Source organism: Myotis davidii, unplaced genomic scaffold (genome assembly GCF_000327345.1).
Source record: "Myotis davidii unplaced genomic scaffold, ASM32734v1 scaffold205, whole genome shotgun sequence".
NCBI lineage: Eukaryota > Metazoa > Chordata > Mammalia > Chiroptera > Vespertilionidae > Myotis > Myotis davidii.
Window position 1 is genome coordinate 872,653 of NW_006297573.1, and position 19,638 is coordinate 892,290.

Here is a 19,638-nt window from a genome sequence, read left to right on the forward strand (position 1 = left end):
GAGTGTGCGGGGGGTGGGAAAAGACTGGACAAAAATCGTACACCTATGGATGAGGACAGTGGTGGGGCGGGGAGGTAAGGGCAGAGGGTGGGGTGGGAACTGGGTGGAGGGGAGCTATGAAGGGGGAAAAAGAGGAACAACTGTAATAATCTGAACAATAAAGATTTATTAAAAAAAAATTATCAAAGGTTCCTGCATCCAAACTGTCAGACCACATGAGGGTAGAATGAGATGAAGAGTACTGACAGGCATTGAGCAAAGACAGACATATGGGCCAAGTAAGTGAAAAAGGAATACATATTACAAACAAAACAATATACTTGTGATGATAGCAGTTATAATTATTTCTAGTTAAAAAATTTAAATACCTGTAATAGGTCTTAGTCTCCGTAAAACAGAAGATGGCCTTCTCATATCGGCAAGGAATTTGTACAGATCTTCATCACTTAAGCGGTCTCCTTCCTGATTTTAAAAACAAAGGAAAAATTATTTGATAAAATAAATATGGTAGATTTAAAATATTGCTTGTTAATAATCCTGCCCTTTTTCCTTCATTTGAGTCAGAGTGAAAAGTAAATTTTATATTATCGTGATTAAAAATCAGTATGCGGACTTATTTCCTTTTTTATGCTTTCAAATTTTATTGAGTTATGATACTGCTATCTGTTTTTAAATTTTATATATTTATTTATAGCCCATTATGTTTATAAGGTATCACAGGGAACTCTAAAATATGGAAAATCAATACAAATTAGAGATAGATGAAAAGGATTAAAAAAAGAGTATTGATATAAAACAGATATACATATAATGACATTCTTAAAAACTTATAACACTTGAGTTTATATTTGTCTTTTCAATTGTATATCACCAAGTCTCTCAAATGCAAAATATAAAGCACTGACTAAATTTACAAGAGGAAAGAAGCAGTAACAAAAACTTCTCTTGAAATAAGTGAAATAAGCCAGTCAATGAAGGAAAAATACCACATGATCTCACTCATTCATGGATAATTGAGACCATTATAAACTTTTGAACAATAATAGATACAGAGGCAGAGCTGCCTCAAACAGATTGTCAGACTGCAGCGGGAAGGCCGGGGAGGGTTGGTGGGCGGGAGATAGGGGGGTAAGAGATCAACCAAAGGACTTGTATGCATGCATATAAGCATAACCAATGGACATAAGACACTGGGAGATAGGGGAGGCTAGGGGACTGTCTAGGGCGGGGGGGGGAAAATGGACACATATGTAATACCCTTTGTAATAAAAAATTAAAAAAAAAAAGAAAGAAAGTATAACTATCTTGATATTAAACCAGAAAGAAAAAAAATGAAAAGACCTCCATCCTGGGAAAAGCGACAAACCAAACCAAACCATACCTAATTAATAAAAATTTTTTAATTTAATATAATGTTTTACAATTAAAATAGGTAGGGATTAATTTTGTTTTTTAATTTAAGAGTTAGTTTTTAGAGTTTATTAATCTAAACCTCCTGCATTTAATACCTTAGTGGTTTTAAAGCATAGTTCATGTCGTCTTTTTATCTTAAATAGGGTTATGGTTACTTTACTACTATGAGCTCACCCTGAGCTACATATTCCACCTGCTCACTGCTATATTCTGAACAGGATACAGAATTGCTCATCTTTTATCCCACTATCTAGAAAAGTGATTTTTACTTTCCAAAAGGCTAGAGGTTTTTGTTAATACTTTTATAAATAGTTTTTAGTTTTATTGAGTTATGGTTACCAAATTTGACTCTATGAAGATTTTTTCAGTGACCTAACATATAATTAATTATTACAAATGTTCTATCAGTTGCTAAAACAGTATATTCTCTCCTTTTGAATACAGAATTAAATGCATCCTTAAATGGTTCTTATTTATAACTAGAGGCCTGGTGCACAAATTCATGCACATTGAAAGGAAATTAATTAGAAGAAATATTTTAGAGGCTAGGGAGGGACTACAGGAGACTGGCTCCAGGGTACATCCGGCCAGTCTCACCCACTCCCGATCCACCAGACCCCAGTAGCAAGCTACCCATTGGAGCGTCGGCCCCCTGGTGGTCAGTGCACATCATAGCGACTGGTCAGTGGAACACTTAGCATATTAGGCTTTTATATATATAAATACATTAAGATTATCTTTAGATTCAATTATTTCTGTCTATTTAACCTTTTAAATTGATTATACTATTGACCTCCATTCTTTTCTCCACATCTGTTTCCATACCTTTTGTTAGGTGGGACATTAACTCCCTCCCCAGGCTTGTGTTGGCCAATAAGCAAAGATGATGCAGAAACTTCAAAAATATTTGCACAACTGAGCTTGCCCTCCCTCTTAAACTTCAGCCACTACTATGAGAACATTATCAAGCCAGCCTGCTAGATGATGAGAGTACAAATTGAGAAATATGAAAGAGGTCTGTTATTTCTGTCTTCCCAAAAGTCAGCCTAGATCAGCTGACCCCAGTCAACCTCTATACATGTGAATGAACCTAGCTGACAAACCCTTCTCCACAGTGCTGGTTTACTGTTGTGTACTCCTAAAGCAACAACTTACACACATTTTAGTAAGTAGAAAAAATGCCCTTAAAACTAATGTGTGAATTTTATTTTTAAATCTCCATGTATTCCTAATAACTTTAGCTTGTCACATTTAAAATCTGTACATAAGCACTGATTACTATATCCCAATCATAAGTAGTAATTGCTCATCAATTAGCAAAACAAAACAAAAACAAAAAGCACCTGCTTTTGTTTCTCATTTAGGAAAAAATTGTGCCTTTAATTCTACCTTATTAAAATTATAATCTCTGCTTTTTACTTAATTTGCATTTGCCTGATATATAATATTCTAGCTATTTAAAAATACTTATAAAAATTGTACATACTAATAGTTTAAAAAATTACAGAGCTCTACAAAGTCAAGTGTTAATGCTTCCCATTGCTCTATGTCCCCAGCAATCGTTGCTTTTTAAGTTTCACAAGTAATTTGTGCTAGTTTCGGGTTACTGGTCTCCAGTACATGGTGAATACTCAAAAAGTATTTGTTGGATAAATACGTAGGTGGGTAGAATGATGCTCAATACATGGTGAATGCTCAATAAAGTACCTTTGAATAAATAGGTGGGTAGGTGGATGGATAACTGGTTGATTTGAGTTTACAATACCAATTCAATGATAAAGCAGCTGAAGAAATGCAAAGAAGAGCTGTGAAAATAGCAGAAGTGATGTAGCAGCTGAAGAAGCATAAAAAGAGAAAAATGTCATAGTTGCAAGGTTGTGTCATTGTACCAGGTAAATCTACCACTCTGTTTCCATAGCTACACTTGGCTATTACCTCATCGAAGTAACACTGAGGCCTTTTCTAAACTCTTTCTTGTACTACAATCTATATATATAAAAGCCTAAGCGACCATACGACTGTCCGACGGGTAACTATGACATGCAATGACCACCAGAGGGCAGACGCTCAACCCAGGAGCTGCGTTGACTTGGCAGCTGTGGTTCTCAGGTGACACACCCAGAACCAGAGAGGAGGGAGCCTGATTCTGGGGTGCATCACCTGAGAACAGCCCTCTCACAATCTGGGACCCCTCAGGGGATGTCGGAGAGCCAGTCTCGGCCCAATCCCCAGAGGCCAGGCCAAGGGACTCCACTGCATCCGTGCATGGGCCTCTAGTTCATAATAAAAAGACCCTTACCACTTCAGACACTCCTTACCTGCTTTATTTTCCATCTGAGTGTCTCAGAGCAGTTGCCTATGAATACTATTGATAGATAATTGTGAAAGGCACTTCAAGTACATTGTTATCTGTCAACTCATGGCACATCCTGCCCTAAAATCTAGCCTTCTCAAGTTATAAGGTATCAGAAAGCCAGGATTTCCTCCCTATATTTAGAATAACATCTTAAAAGGAGGAATTTTGAGAGAGTATTTTGCATTTTTCTTTAATCTGCTCTAAAACACGTGAATGGTTCTTCTCCAGTTTGTCACACTAATAAAAATTTTCTTCCATTCTTATATGGTTCTGGTTATTTGCTTACTCAAGACAAAGGCTTTCAAATTTTTCTGATCTTGGTTCACATTATAAAATTAATTTTACTTCAAAATCCAGTATGCATACACTCACAAAAAAACTAAGGGGAATAAAGCTCACTGAAGCAGTAGAATATAGATGTGGAGGACTGATTCTGATGCATTATTAGACAATGTCACTATTTTAAATAAAATGATAAAACAGATATATATGTAACTTATTTTTATTTTATATTTTATTTTTATTCTTAATTATTTTAAATTTCTTGAAATTATAATCAATTATTATATGTGCATATACATTCACAATTTTTTTGAAACCAAAAGAAATTTACAGACAAATAACTCCCTAGAATTCCTACATGACAGAACAATACCTGCTTAAAAAAATTTGTGACTGTGAGTGTAGCAGGTCGAAAGCTGGTCAGGTTACAAGCATCATCTCCACTTGTTGTCCTTTCAAGTGATCGTCTGCCAACAATACTAGAATTCCTCCTCTCTGACCAAGACCCTTTTCGTTCTACGAAGAAAAAAAAAGTAAAATATTCATTTTTATAATGTTTAAAAAATTTGTTTTAAAGCAGCTTTCCAAACAGGGTGGAAATCCACTTTGGTTGAAAATAACCACTTAGCATATTGACTATAGTAGAAGAATTTCACTTCTGGGGAGATCAGTAAGGAAATATTACACCTAAATCTTCTGATTCTCTTTAAAATTCTCCAATGTAAAAAAAAGGTAATTACCACACAAAGATTATGCATATGACCAAAGATGAGCTAAGAAGAACAGACATAGAGGAACTATAAATTTTAGTGACTATATATGGTCCCTCAGTCTTATAGCACTTGTATTTGAAACTTTCATTCAAAGTTTTGCAAGATAACCCTACTATTCAAACCCAATAAAATAATTATGTTGAAGACTTAAAACTATAAACAAACTAGACCTACCAGACATCTACAATATACTCCACTAAACAAAAGGCAAATGCGCATTCTTCTCAAGCACACATAAGACATTCTCCAAGACAGATTATATATAGGTATATCTTGTTTTATTGCTCTTTGCTTTATTGCACTCTACAGATATTAGATTTTTCACATATTAAAAATCTGTGGCAACCCTGCATTGAGCAACTCTATTGGTGCCATTTTTTCAATAGTATTCGCTCAATTTGTCTCTGTTCACATTTTGGTAATTCTCACAATATTTCAAACTATTTTTTTTAATCCTCACCCAAGGATATTTTTCCATCTATTTTTTAGAGAGAGTGAAAGACAGAGAGAAATATCGATGTGAGAGAAACATCAATTGGTTGTCTCCTGCGCATGCCCTGACCAGGGCCCAGGCTGAGGAGAAGCCTGCAACCAAGGTACATGCACTTGACTGGAATCGAACCCAGGACGCTTTGGTCCACAAGCCAATGCTCTATCTACTGAGCCAAACCAGCTAGAGCTATTTCAAACTTTTTCACTGTTATTATATTTGTTATGGTAATCTGTGATCAGTGATCTCTGATGTTATTATTGTAATTGTTTTGGGGCATCACAAACTTGAGAGCAAACTTCATAAATGTGTGTTCTGATTGTTCCACTGACGGGTTGTTCTCCTATCTCTGTCCCTCTCTGAGAGACCCCAATTCCCTGAGACACAACAATACTGAAATTGGCCAAATAATAACCCTACAATGGCCACCAAGTATTCAAGTGAAAGAAAGTCCTATGTTTCTCATTTTTAATCAAAAGCTATAAATGATTAAACTTAATGAGGGAATGTTGAAAGCCAAGATATGCTGAAAGCTAGGCCTCTTGCACCAAAGAGTCGGCCAATTTGTAAATGCAAAGAAAAATTCGTGAAAGAAATTAAAAGTGCTGCTCCAGTGGCCGAAGCCGGTTTGGCTCAGTGGATAGAGCGTCGGCCTGCGGACTGAAAGGTCCCAGGTTCGATTCCGGTCAGGGGCATGTACCTGGGTTGCGCGCACTTCCCCGGTGGGGGATGTGCAGGAGGCAGCTGCTCGATGTTTCTCTCTCATCGATGTTTCTAACTCTCTATCTCTATCTCTCTCCTTTCCTCTCTGTAAAGAATCAATAAAATATATTAAAAAAAAAAAGTGCTGCTCCAGTGAACACACAAAAGATAAGAAAGCTAAACAGCCTTATTGTTGATAAGGTGAATATTTTAGTGGTCTGGATAGAAGATCAAACCATCCACAATATTCCCTTCAGCTAAAGCCAAATCCAGAGCAAGATCCTAACTCTCTTCAAGTCTATGAAGGCTGAGAGAAGTGAGGAAGATGCCGATGAAAAGGTTGAAGCTAGCTGAGGCTAGTTCATAGGCTTAAGGAAAGAAGCCATCTTTCATAACATGAAAGTGCAAGGTGAAGCAGCAAGTGCTGATATAGAAGCTGCAGCGTTATCCAGAAGATCTAGCTAAGATAATTAATGAAGGTGGCTACACTAAACAGATTCCCAATAGAGACAAAACAGCCTTAGGTTAGCAGATGCTATCTAGGACTTTATAGCTAGAGAGAAGTTAATGCCTGGGTTCAAAGCTTCAAACCCTGACTCTCTTGTGAGGGGCTAAGGCAGCTGGTGACCTTACATAGAAGCCAGTGCTCATTTGCCATTCTAAAGTCCTAGGGTCCTTAAGAATTATGCTAAACTACTCTGCCTGTGCTCTATAAAAGGAAGAGCAAAGCCTGGATGATAGCCTACATGATTCACTGAACATTTTAAGCCCACTGTTAAGACCTATTGCTCAGAAAAAAATATTCCTTTCAAAATATACTACTCATTGACAATGCACCTGGTCACCCAAGAGCTCTAATGGAGATGTACATTAATGTTTTCATGCCTGCTAACACAACATCCATTCTGCAGTCCATGGATCAAGGAGTCATTTCAACTTTTAAGTCTTTTTATTTAAAAAATACATTTCATAAGGATATATCTGCCACAGTGATTCCTCTGATGGATCTGGGCAAGTAAACTGAAACTTTCTGGAAATGATTCACCATTCTCGATGTCATTAAGAACAATACAGATTCATGAGAAGCAGTCAAAATACCAACGTTAACAGGAATTTGGAAGAAGTTGATTCCAACCCTTACTGATGACTTTGAGTGGTTGAAGATTTCAGTGGAGGAAGTAACTGCAGATGTGATGGAAATAGCAAGAGAACTAGACTTATTGGAGCCTGAAGAAGTGACTGAATTGCTGCATCTCATGATAAAACGTTAACAGATGAGGAATTGCTTCTTATGGTTGATCAGAGAGAGTGGTTTCCTGAGATAGAACTGACTCCTGATGAAGATGCTGTGATGATTGTTGAAATGACAACAAAGGATATAGAAATTATATAAACTTAGGTGATAAAGCAGCAGCAGGGTTTAAAAGAACTGACTCCAATTATGAAAGAAGTTCTGTAGGTAAAATGCCATCAAACAGCATCACATGCTATAGAGAAATCATTGGCAAAAGGGTCACTTAATGTAGCAAATTTCAGTGCTGTTGTATTTTCAGAAATTGCCACAGATACCCCAACCTTCAGCCGCCACCACTCTAATCAGACAGCAGACATTAACAATGAGGCAAGACTCTCCACCAGCAAAAAGATCACAACTCATTGAAGGCTCAGATGATGGTTAGCATATTTTAGCAAGAAAGTATTTTTAATTAAGTTATGTACGTTGTTTATTTAGACATAATGTTATTTCATACTTAACAGACTAGTACAATGGACCATTATTCAGCAATAAAAAATGAAATACTGACATATGCTATAGCACAGATTAACTTTAAAACATTATACTAAGCAAAAGAAGCTAGACACAAAAGACTAGATATTACGTAATTCTATTGATATGAAATGTCTGGAACAAGAAAATCCATACGACTTACTGGTAAGTAGATTTGAGGTTGTTTAGTGTTGGGTTTGGGGATTTGGGGAGAATGGAAAATGACTGCTAATGACTATGAAAGCATTCCACAATTAGATTGCAATGATGGTTGCAGAACCTTGGGACTACATTAAAAAAACACTGAATTATACACTTAAAACAGGTGAAATGTATGGTATGCAAATTACATCTCAATAAAAGCTGGTAAGGTTTTAACAAAAGGCAAAAAAAGAAACCATTGTATGCCTCCTCACATTGCAAAGTCTACACATAAAACAAGCTTATCTAAGAAAAAAGAAAAAAAATTATATATTTAGAAACATTTTATATAAAACACTCTTACCTCCAGTACTAATTTCTACCTCTGTAGAATCTCTTTCCAAACTCCCAGCACTGCTAACAATATTCATTAAATGGATCGCAGTCCAAGCAAAAGGCATGCGATATTTTCCAAGTCTTTGGCAAAACTGATCAGCTTGACTTTTCAGCTTCTCCAATTTTTCCTTATTCTGCAAAACAAAACTTTGTACATTATATGATTATGCTCAAAGAAATGAATTAAAGGCTATTTCATAATAAATAAAGACAGTTTAAAAAGTCTCAATTTTCAACAAAGATGTAAAAACAATCTGTGCCTTTCAGAGATCAATTAACAGTGTACTACCTTAACCACTGAACAACCTTAACCTGTTCTACAAATCTATGTACAGAATAAGTCTTCGACATTTTTGTTTGAAATTATCTCATCTCTGGAGAAAAAAGAGCAAGTGTCAAATATGTTTATGTATTTTAAGTACTATTTTATGAAAGGAAACATAACTATGTTTCCAACTGCAAACTATAAAATATTCTAAGTTATAACTCATTAAATTTAAATACTCTAAAAAATATGGAAGCACTTGAGCCAATTTAAAATAGTCCCTAACTTAGAGCAAACATGAGGTGGGAGTGTAGGGCACAAATATGCCAATAATAAGCCAAGAGTAGTAATAAATGAAGCAAAGAAAAGTATGATAAGAGTATTAAATCCTGGAAAAAGACTAATGGTACAAACAGTACATGCCTACCTGGAAGACATCCTGAGGCTGGCTCAACTTTTAGGCTATTCCTGAACAAACACTAAGGCGACCTGCAATATCCAACCAATGGTCCAAGAGTGAAAACCCACACCAAATTCCTCACATATTCTTCTATACAGTTTGTCTATTGGTGTGGTTTACTCTAATGACAGTTCCCTACCTGAAGACTCAGAGCTGGGAAAAGATGGACAGATAGCTAAATGGCATCACTTTTACTGCTATTCCTAGTATACCTTAAAAATAGGTTCTTGCTTTAAAAGCCTAGCTATAAAGTATACTTAATTCTATCAGCTTATGTAAATATGTAAGAAGAAATGTGGAATAAGCTGCTATAATACCTATGAACTCCATATAACAGAGCAAATTTAATTTGTAAAATGACAACCTGGGAAAGCCTGAATACTTTAATGCTGCTTTCAACCAGATAGCCAGGGATCAGAGAAGATTATCATGTGTTCAGATCTACTTATAATAGCAGAAAAGGCTCAGCTCTTGTTCTGAATCTCAGAAAAACAGAAAGTAAAACATTTTCTAGTTTGTCAAATATTTCTCAAGGATACCTCTCCTGGGTGTTTCCAGTATTAAATGAAGTGTTCAAAGAACCAAGATCACCTGTTATTCCTATAGCTAACTCAGGGCATCTGGAATTTGGTACCAATTATTTTTGCTTTAGAAGTTTATCTAAATTCTAGAAATTTGTTATTTGATGACAAAACAGAGGTTATATTTTCTATTTTTAACACATTCTTAATTATCTATAGCTTAGACAGAGGCCTAGGATATTTCTGTTTTGCTAGGAAACGTTCAATCAATATCACTATTCTGTATATATAAGAAAAATCATTTAGGAATTAAACTGAATTAGCTTTCTACAAAAAAAATAATTTAAATAATCAATTAATGGTGAGAGATATTTTAAAGAATAGCACAATATATGACACAAGTGAGGTGACAAAGCAAATAAAGAAACTGAGTAGGATAATAGAAAAAAATGAATTAAATTTATTAGTATGCTTTATATAGTAGTTTCCCAAATAATAATTTGGGAGATTAGAGATAATTTAGGGTTGGGTTTGGGGGAAATGGGAGTGAATGGCAATAAATACAAAAGTGGGGGAAATGAGAGGCATGATATTCTATACCTTGGTGGCATCTGCTTCTTTGAAAATCATATATGGTTCTGCACACTCTCCAATGTCTCCTTGCTGTAGGACTTTTTCTAACTGTCAAAGGCAAAAATTAAAGATTAAACTTTTTTTAAAAAAGCTATCAGTATGGAATGCAAGGATGATTCAACATATAAAAATTAATCAATATAATAAAATCACATGATCATCTCAATTAATACAGAAAAAGCACTGAACAAAATTCAATATACTTTCATGAAAGAAACATTCAACAAACTAGGAATTTAAGAAAGCTACCTCAACATAATCAAGCCCTTATGTGCAAAGCCCGCAAGATAACATAATACTAGGTGTTAAAAGACTTAAAACTTTCCCTCTAAGATCAGCAACAAGATAGGGATGCTCACTTTTGCCAATTCTATTCAACATAGTAATTAGAAGACTGAGTCAGAGCAATTAGGCAAGAAAAAGAAAACACATTCAAATTAAAAAGGAAAAAGGAAAATTATCTCTTTGAAGACATGATCTTTTATACAGAAAACCCTAATATTTCACTCATGCGCACGCACACACACACACACACACCCACACACACTCTTTAGAACTTAAAGGAATTTAGCAAAGTGTCAGATACAAACCATGCAAAAATAAGTTGTATGTCTATACACTAAAAATGAGCAATTTGAAAAGGAAATTAAGAAAATAATTCCATTTACAATAATATCAAAAAGAATAAAATACTGAGGAACTAATCAAGAACTGAAAGGCTTGTATTTTGAAAACTATAAAACAGTGATAAAAATAAATAAATAAAGGAAACACAAATAAATGGCAAAACATCTTGTACTCATGAACTGGAAAACTTAATGTAATTACGATGTCAATACTACCTAAAACAATCTGTAGATTTAATCAAAATCACAATAATGGGGTGTTTTTATGTTTGTTTGTTTTTCCAATAGTCAAAACAAGCTTTAAAAATAGGAAAAAAGTTGGAAGCTAGAAGCCTCAAACTTCTTGATTTCAAAACTTAATATAAAGTTACATTAATCAAAACAGTGTGGTACTGGCATAAAGATATACCTATAGATCAATGTAGTAGAATAGAGCCCAGAAATAAACCCTTGTATATATAGTTAAGTAATTTTCAACAAGGGTACCAAGACCATTCAATGAGAAAGAGAGTCTTTTCAACAAATGGTGTTAAAAAAACAACAACACCTGAATGTCCAATTGCAAAAAATAAAATTATACCTTTACCTTATGTTATACAAAAATTAATTTGAAATGAATCAAAGACCTAAACATAGACCTAACACTATAAAACTCTTAGAAGAAAAAATAAAGAACACGACTATGTTTTCTTGGATTTGAGACCAAAAAAAAAAAGCACATTCAATTAAAGTAAAAGTAGATAAACTGGACTACATCAAAATTTAAAACTTTTGTGCTTCACAGGACACAACCAGCAGTGTAAAAAGACAAGAAATGAGAGAAATCATACATATATATCATAAGGAGTTAATTCCCAGAACAGATTTTTTAAAATACCATAACAACAAAACAATAATAATTTGATTATTAAATGTGAAAAGGACTTGAGTAGACATTTCTCCAAGGAAGCTATACAAATGGCTAACAAGCATACGAAAGGATGTTTAAACCACTAATCATTAGGAAAAAGCAAATCAAAAGCACAATAAGATCATCTTACACCCAACAGAATTGCTACTCTCAAAAATAAATATACAACAAATATTGGCAAGGATATAGAAAAACTGGCACCCTTGGCCGCTACTAGTGAACTGTAAAATGGTGCATCCACTATGAAAAGCAGAACAAAGATTCCTCAAATATTAAAAATAGAACTACCATGCAATTCAGGAAATCTATTTCTGGGTATATACCCAATAGAATTGAAAGCAGTTGTTTGACCAAATATCAGACTAAATGTTGCTGTATAGGTATTTTTTAGAGATGATTAACACTTAAATCAGTAGACTGAGTAGAGTAGATTACCCTCTATGATGTGGGTGAGCCTCATCCAATTAGTTAAAGGTCACAGAGCAAAAAATGAGGTTTCTCAAAAAAGGTATTCTCAAGACTACTTGGCTGAGTTTCTAGTATGTTGCTCTGTGGGATTCAAACTCAAGACAACAACTCTTTCCTGAATTTCCAGCCTGCCTGCCTGCCATACAGATTTCAGACTTGCTAACCCACAGCCAAATCCTTTCTTTCTGTGTGTGTGTGTATGTGTGTGTGTGTGTGTGTGTGTGTATGCAGGCGCGCGTGTGCGCGTGCACTCACAAACACACACACACACACACACACACACACACACACATATGCGTCCATCCTACAGGTTTGTTTCTATGGAAAACCCTGACTGATATAGTCCCTAATTCAAGAAAAAATTAAGTAGCACCTACAGTTTATGTTAAAGAATATTAAGATGAAAAAATAATAAAGGCAAAATCTGTGCCCATAAAAAGCTGCACCACTGATAGAGAGATGAGTATACAGACACTACACAAATAAACAAATACATTTAACACTAGAGACCCAGTGCACGAATTCGTGCACAGGTGGGATCCCTTGGCCTGGCCAGCAATCGAGGCCAATTGGGCCCGACTGGCCAGGGGAAGGGACCGCGAGAGGTTGGTCAGCCGTGAGAGGTTGGCTGTGGGAGCACACTGACTACCAGGGAGCAGCTCCTGCGTTGAGCATCTGCTCCCTCGTGGTCAGTTCGCGTCATAGCGACTGGTCGTTCAGTCATTCGGTCGCTTACGATTATTTATTTAGATTATTCTCACCTTTATTACAAGAAAGACATCTTGGGAAGGATAAGTGATAGAAAAAATAGCTGATCTTGCCAGGGTGGTAATGGCAGCAGGTGGTACATGTGGACGTAGCAATCCTTTCATCTGCTCAGAATTAAGGTCAAAATAAAAGTTTTCTGAAATCTAAAAAATATAATCATGTCAAATTTTTAAATCTGTACATTTTATAAAAACTCACAAAAATCATACATCTCCAACCTTAAACTATTACAGATATTAAAATAATATACTATAACATACAGTTTATCATATATGTCACTGATCATTCTTTACATGTCTAAATCCAAAGAAATGTACAAACTATTTGCAAAATATAATACAATAAACATAGTCTAAAGAAGCATATCCCAAACTTTTCTGATTAGAAATGTAACCTCTAATACAATATACAAAGAAATTATTATTGAGATGAATTATCCCAAATTGTCTTTAAAAATTATATGAACAATATCTCAGCAGTTTTGATTTAGCAAATACAAGTTGCTCAAGCAAAGTTCCACTGCAGAAAACCGTAATATTTTGACAGCAGAAGTCACTGAAGGCACTTCAAGTTTCTACTACACTTCAGGCTTAGAATATACAAGCAAGGAATGCTGTGATAAGACAGCCTTCTGTAAATGATGATGGTAAAACTAACAGCAGTATTTAAGACAGAGTATTTAAAATATACATAAATTATCTGTTGTAGTAAGAAATTGAAAATTATGTCAACAAAAACTCACTGTTATCATCATTGCTACCTTTAATAGATTGCCTAAAATGCTTTTCTTGTAGTATCTTTTCTTGTTTTTAAATTAAAAGTTGCTTCTGCTACTGGCTTTTAAACTCTTTCAATGAAATAAAATCTAGGTATCAACTAAATTATTTCATAGTAAGAATATATTTAACAAGTATTAAATTTCCATTTTTCTTTGTAAAATATCCATCTTTAATAATTCTCAAAAAATTTTTACTTATTTATCTTATAAAACAACTTAAAATCAGGTTTCTGAAATCTATTATGTTTAAATCATACAACCTTACCTTTTTCTTTTCCTTTACATCATATAAAGCCAAACTTGCAAAAATGGGTTCAATTTCAATCTCAAACCTTTAGGAAGAAAAACAATGAAGTAGTTTAAAAATAAATATAATATACATAATTGGCTAGAAATTCTCATTCCAAAAATAATCTCAGTATCTTGTACTTTTCTACATCTGTGCTACACCATCTATGCTACCCCGCTTCTTCCTGAAACACTTTTCCAGGCATATCTTTCAATTTATATCAACCATTACCTCCTCTAGGTAATATTCCTTAATTTCTCCAGCTATAAGTAATCTCTGCCTAAAAGCTCATGGCATTTAATCCTACCAGACCTGAGGCCCTGAACCTAACTGTCCCCTATACCTGGGCTCCTGAGCATTAAAGAGAAAAAATCAACATGATATAGAAAAATGTTAGTTACATGCAAACAAGTGGTTAGAATAAGATGGAACTTGGAGACATTGTAGAAAATAGGTCTACCTTTCATCTAGCGCCAATATTCCACCTTTGTGTGGAAATTACCAAAAAATCGGTACAGCAGTCTAGTAGGGTTAAGTCCACTTTCTGACACTAAGTACTTACTTAACTATAATTTAGTTATTTGTGTATGTAGATATGTAAGACTTTAAATAAACTTTTAAAAGTAAAGACCTAATGTTTTCTTTTTCAGTTTGTAAATCACATATTCAATGTAAGAAAAATTAGGATACATAAATATATTTGGAAGAAAATGGGAGCATCCAAAACTTCAAAACATAGAGAACCATAATTAACAGTTTAGTGCCTATCCATCCAGACTTTTCTCTATGTATAAATGCACTTATTAAATGGATTACTTTTTTAAATACAGAATGTCACTGTATACATATTTTACAGTCTGATATTTTAGAGATATACTAAAGGCCCAGTGCACAAATTTTGTGCATGGGTTGGGGGGAGGGGTCCCCTCAGCTTGGCCTGCACCCTCTCCAATCCGGGACATCTGACTGCCAGTTTAAGCCCAATTCCTGTGGGATAGGGCCTAAACCAGCAGTGGGATATCCCTCTCGCAATCCGGGATACTGGCCCCTAACCACTCACCTGCCTGATCTCCCCTAACCATGCTGCCTGCCTGATCGCCCATAACCACTCTGCCTGCTTGCCTGATGCCCCTAATTTCTCCCCTGCCTGCCTTATCCCCCTAACTGCTCTTCCCTGCCGCCCTGATCACCCTAACCGCTCTCCCCTGCTGTACTGATCCCCCTAACTGCTCTCCCCTGCTGGCCTGATCGCCCCTAACTGCTCTCCCCTGCCGGCCTGATTGCCCCTAAATGCCTCTTCCTCAGCCCTGCCACCATGGCTTTGTCCGGTAGGACGTCCGGTCTAATTAGCATATTTGGTCTTTTATTAGTATAGATTCCCATGACAAATATTAATCTCACTATCATTTTAAATGCTAGCTTACTAATTTTAATTACTTATTTTATAACTATGTGTAAGTTGAGATGTCTAATTGACTTCCACAAACAATGGCTTACATTTAGTAAGCACTCAATCAATATTTGCTGATGAAATAAAATAGAAAGTTAATAAAATGGTAGAGCAGTGGTTATCAACCAAGGACTAATTTGTGTCCAAGGAGAAATCTGGCAATGTCTGGAGATATTTTTGGTTATTATTATTACTGACATTTATTGAGCAGCGGCCAGGGAGGTGGCTAACCATTTTATATTATATACGAGAGCCCCAGACAAAAATGTCAATAATGCTCATTTTTTTTATCATATGACTATCAGTCAAAGTTCTTAGAGGAGAAAAACAACTTATTTTTATTGGATTAAGAGTTTAATAAAAAGCCATTTACAAAGAATTGGACATAACTTAGGGGAAACAATTACAGAGTGCTATTCCCTGGAATAGCAACATCAGCAGCTCATTACCATCCCCTGACCTAAAGGAAAATGTGCAAGTGGTAACCAAACTTAGAAAAAATAGCTCTATGAAGGACCCTTCACAAAAAAATGTGGCCCTGGGGACAGGGTGACAACTAATCGATGTGATCTAGCAGGGAACGAGTTAAAAAAAACAAGTACCCCAACCTGATCTCACTCTCTTCCACCCTCTGACTTCCTACTGATGCCTCTCTTAGCAGACCCCAACCAGATGCCAAAAGAATAAGGGTCTTGGTGATACTGGGTACATGGGTAAGCCTCTACTAGGCATCCTTTATAATACTTGACAATGCTAGTCTTTTTGAATTATCTGTCTTTTCTTAGCCATTCCAGTGGGTAAATGGTATCATACTGGATTTTCAATATGCATCCTTTCATGTTTAATTAAACACATAAAGCCTTAGCTTTCAAAGGAAGAAAACTGCCTATGTTATCTAAACACAGAAGTGGCCCATCCTTATGAATCACTTCTTTCAAAAAGCTCTATGAATTGAAACTTCTTTTTTCATAAGTCAGAACTAATAACTAACTGATAATATTAACATGATAGAGTAAAAAGAGCATAGGTTGCATAATGAGTATGCTAGTTAACCTCTGCTAATGCTTTTGAACCCTGGTTTCCTCATTTGTAAAATGAAGAAAATAGTATCTACCTTACAGAATTACTCTGAAGACAGCATGAAACGAAACAAGAGAAAGCATTTTGTGAAGCAGAATATAAATGTGAATATATATTGAACTTTTTTAAAGAAGGAAAAAAATATGTACTTCAAAAAAACAAAGCCTACCATGTGACAAAAGTACAATCAATTCTTTAATGAAAAAGATACGTTGTCTTTATATTCCTCACACCAAGAAATTCTTCTCAGAAGAATGCAATAAACAAAAGTATGCAGTAAACAAAATGAATACTCACTTGAGTGATAAACATTTTACAAGAAGTCTTTGACCAAAATGTTCTTTGGGAACATCAGGAATGCTAAGTCGTTCTATTGGTTCTTCCTACAAATTGACAAGCAACACCAAAATGAACCTGCTTATCATATTTCAACCTTCACAATTTCTTTAAAAACTTATTTTATTAATTTAGTACTTTTAGTCTTTACAATTGAACACAAAATAGAATGACCTATTTATTCTAGAACTGGATCGTAAGTGAGCTAAATTCACAAAAATTACTCATTAAGAATAAATTCACTACAATAAAAAGTATGCTTCATTTATAAAGAGTATAGCTATGGCTCAGTTGTGATTTATTCCCTACATTATTATACTATGCTATATGTAATTCATACTCCCAAAATGTCTATTTCATAATTACTTGCTTCTTTATTCCCAAATAACTATACCTCATCTGGTGATGGATGCAAAGCAAAGAGTTCCTTGTGACGGTTTGATTTCCTTTGGTCATCATTCTGACGGTCTATTTCTTCATTTGGAGTTCGATCAAGTAAATTGGGAAGCAGAGCATCAGGAAGTGAATTTTTCAAGTCAAAAATACTGCAGGCCCAGCTACCCCTTGGAGTATCATCTATTGACATTGAACGTCTTTTAAGATCATCCTGTCATGTAAAATATTAAAAATAAATATATGAATTAATGAATAAAACAAACTATTTTAAAATATCATTTTACAGTAATTTCAAAATAAAAGTATTACTTGCTCATCCTGGTAGTTGCTGCCATCTGGAGCTTCATCAGATTCAAACACCTGTTTTGGCAAACCTTTTTGCCTTTCTTTCTGTTTATCTAATGTATTGGGATTAAATCCTGTTCCCAGTTTATGATATCTATTCAAAATAAAACAGTTATGTAAATATCAATTTTTAAAAATGTTCCACTTTTTAATCATTAAATAATAAGCCAAATATTCTCTGAATATTTATTTACATAATAAAGATATACACTAGCAGTTTTGAGTGTGCTAAACAATTAACCAGAGGTTTAAGAAAACTTCCATTCAAAGTTCTTTTAATCCAACTACAGAGCAGGTTATGAGTTTCCAGAAGTAAATCATACTCTCCTTTTCATGACAATCCTATCTAGTAAAGAGGTAATATGCAAACTGACCGTCACTTCAACACACAAGATGGCCACCCCTATGTGGACACAAGATGGCCTGCAGGGGAGGGAAGTTGCGGGGGGACCCAGGCCTGCAGGGAAGGGCAGTTGGGGGCGACCAGGCCAGCAGGAGAGGGCAGTTAGGGGCAATCGGGCCGGCAGGGGAGCAGTTAGGTGTCTATCAGGCTGGCAGGGGAGCAGTTAGGGGCAATCAGGCAGGCAGGCAGGTGAGCAGTTGGGAGCCAGCAGTCCTGGATTGTGAGAGGGATCCCAGATTGGAGAGGGTGCAGGCTGGGATGAAGGACACATACAACCCCCGCCCCGTGCATGAATTTCGTGCACCGGGCCTCTAGTGCATATATAATTTACAGCTATACTTTCAATTCAGAGACTAGATCAGTAAAAATAAAGGATGAGAGAAGCCAGGTTAAAGAATAAAATGAGAGAGGAAAATATATATTGCATTCATAATATAAAAAGGCAAAAAATATATAAAGCATTGAATCTTAAATTTCAAATAGTCAAAATATTTTTGCTCTATCTCATTAGGTATAAAATATCTTAAACAACCTAAAGCTGCAGACTTCTAAAATGAAAACATCAGGATCTACATCACTGTACACATATATTACTTAGTTAACATATATTGTTACACTCTTAAATGAATGTGACCTTCTTTCCTAACAACCCAATATCCAAGAATATCAAGGCGAAACACTAAGATCAAAGAGCAATTACTGTTCCACAGCTCATATAGCCAAACAGGGTAAATTTCTAATTGAAGCAAAAACAATTACGATTACCAGAGGATGATATGGTTTTTGTATCAGACAATTTATGAAATAGTAAAGAATCATATTGAATATGAATCATTCACATCATGTCTTGTTGCTAAAGATATTAAAATAGAAACTACACTGTTATTTATAATTATTATTGTTATTAGTACCACCATTCAAACCACTGTCACCATCAGCTAGTGCCAACTGAGCACCTAATTTTGTACAGTGCCATGGACTTTGACCTTAAGAAGCATTCCCCAACTTGCATAGAAGGCAGTGCTCTATGCTTATATTACTTGTAATAGTGCCCCCAAGCTCAAGTTCAAGTAAAATAAAATGGATATCCCTTTGGGGGAAAAACAGAAACTATACTATATTCACATCACAGCATAATCAAATAAAAGAAAGCATTTGTCTTTGGAAGAACTAAAATAAAGGTACACCATATAGTAATATAAAAGGTGTTATTCAGAAGATGTTTTAACCTTTCATGAAATGGTTAGAGTGCCTTAATTTGTGAGTTGCATATCTAAGCTTACTCTAATAAACCAAAATAGTGTTGCATTCTGCCTCATTTATGTTCTAAGAAACTGAGAATATAAAACTCAAGAGAGCTGAGGAGAATGGCATGATTCATGTTCAATATTCTTTTATATATTACTAGAGGCCCGGTGCACAAAATTCGTGCACGGGGGGTGGGGTGAGTCCCCTCAGCCCAGCCTGCACCCTCTTCAATCCGGGACCCCTCTGGGGATGTCCAACTGCTGGCCTGATCGCCCCTCACTGCCTCTGCATTCCAGCCAGTTGGCCCTAACTGCACCCTCCCTGCCGGCCTGGTCGCTCCT

The 19,638-nt window shown here is 35.4% G+C and overlaps 1 protein-coding gene across 1 annotated transcript in view; it reads right to left on the reverse strand.

Moving 5' to 3' along the window:
* The window catches only part of DOCK7 (dedicator of cytokinesis 7), a 166,078-nt gene that overhangs the window by 129,063 nt on the left and 17,377 nt on the right, over positions 1–19,638 (reverse strand). The window contains 9 exon segments of the mRNA XM_006773220.2: positions 369–462; positions 4,425–4,567; positions 8,290–8,455; positions 10,168–10,248; positions 12,966–13,115; positions 14,016–14,082; positions 16,867–16,952; positions 17,300–17,512; positions 17,611–17,740. Coding sequence (XP_006773283.1) covers positions 369–462; positions 4,425–4,567; positions 8,290–8,455; positions 10,168–10,248; positions 12,966–13,115; positions 14,016–14,082; positions 16,867–16,952; positions 17,300–17,512; positions 17,611–17,740 — 1,130 coding nt within the window.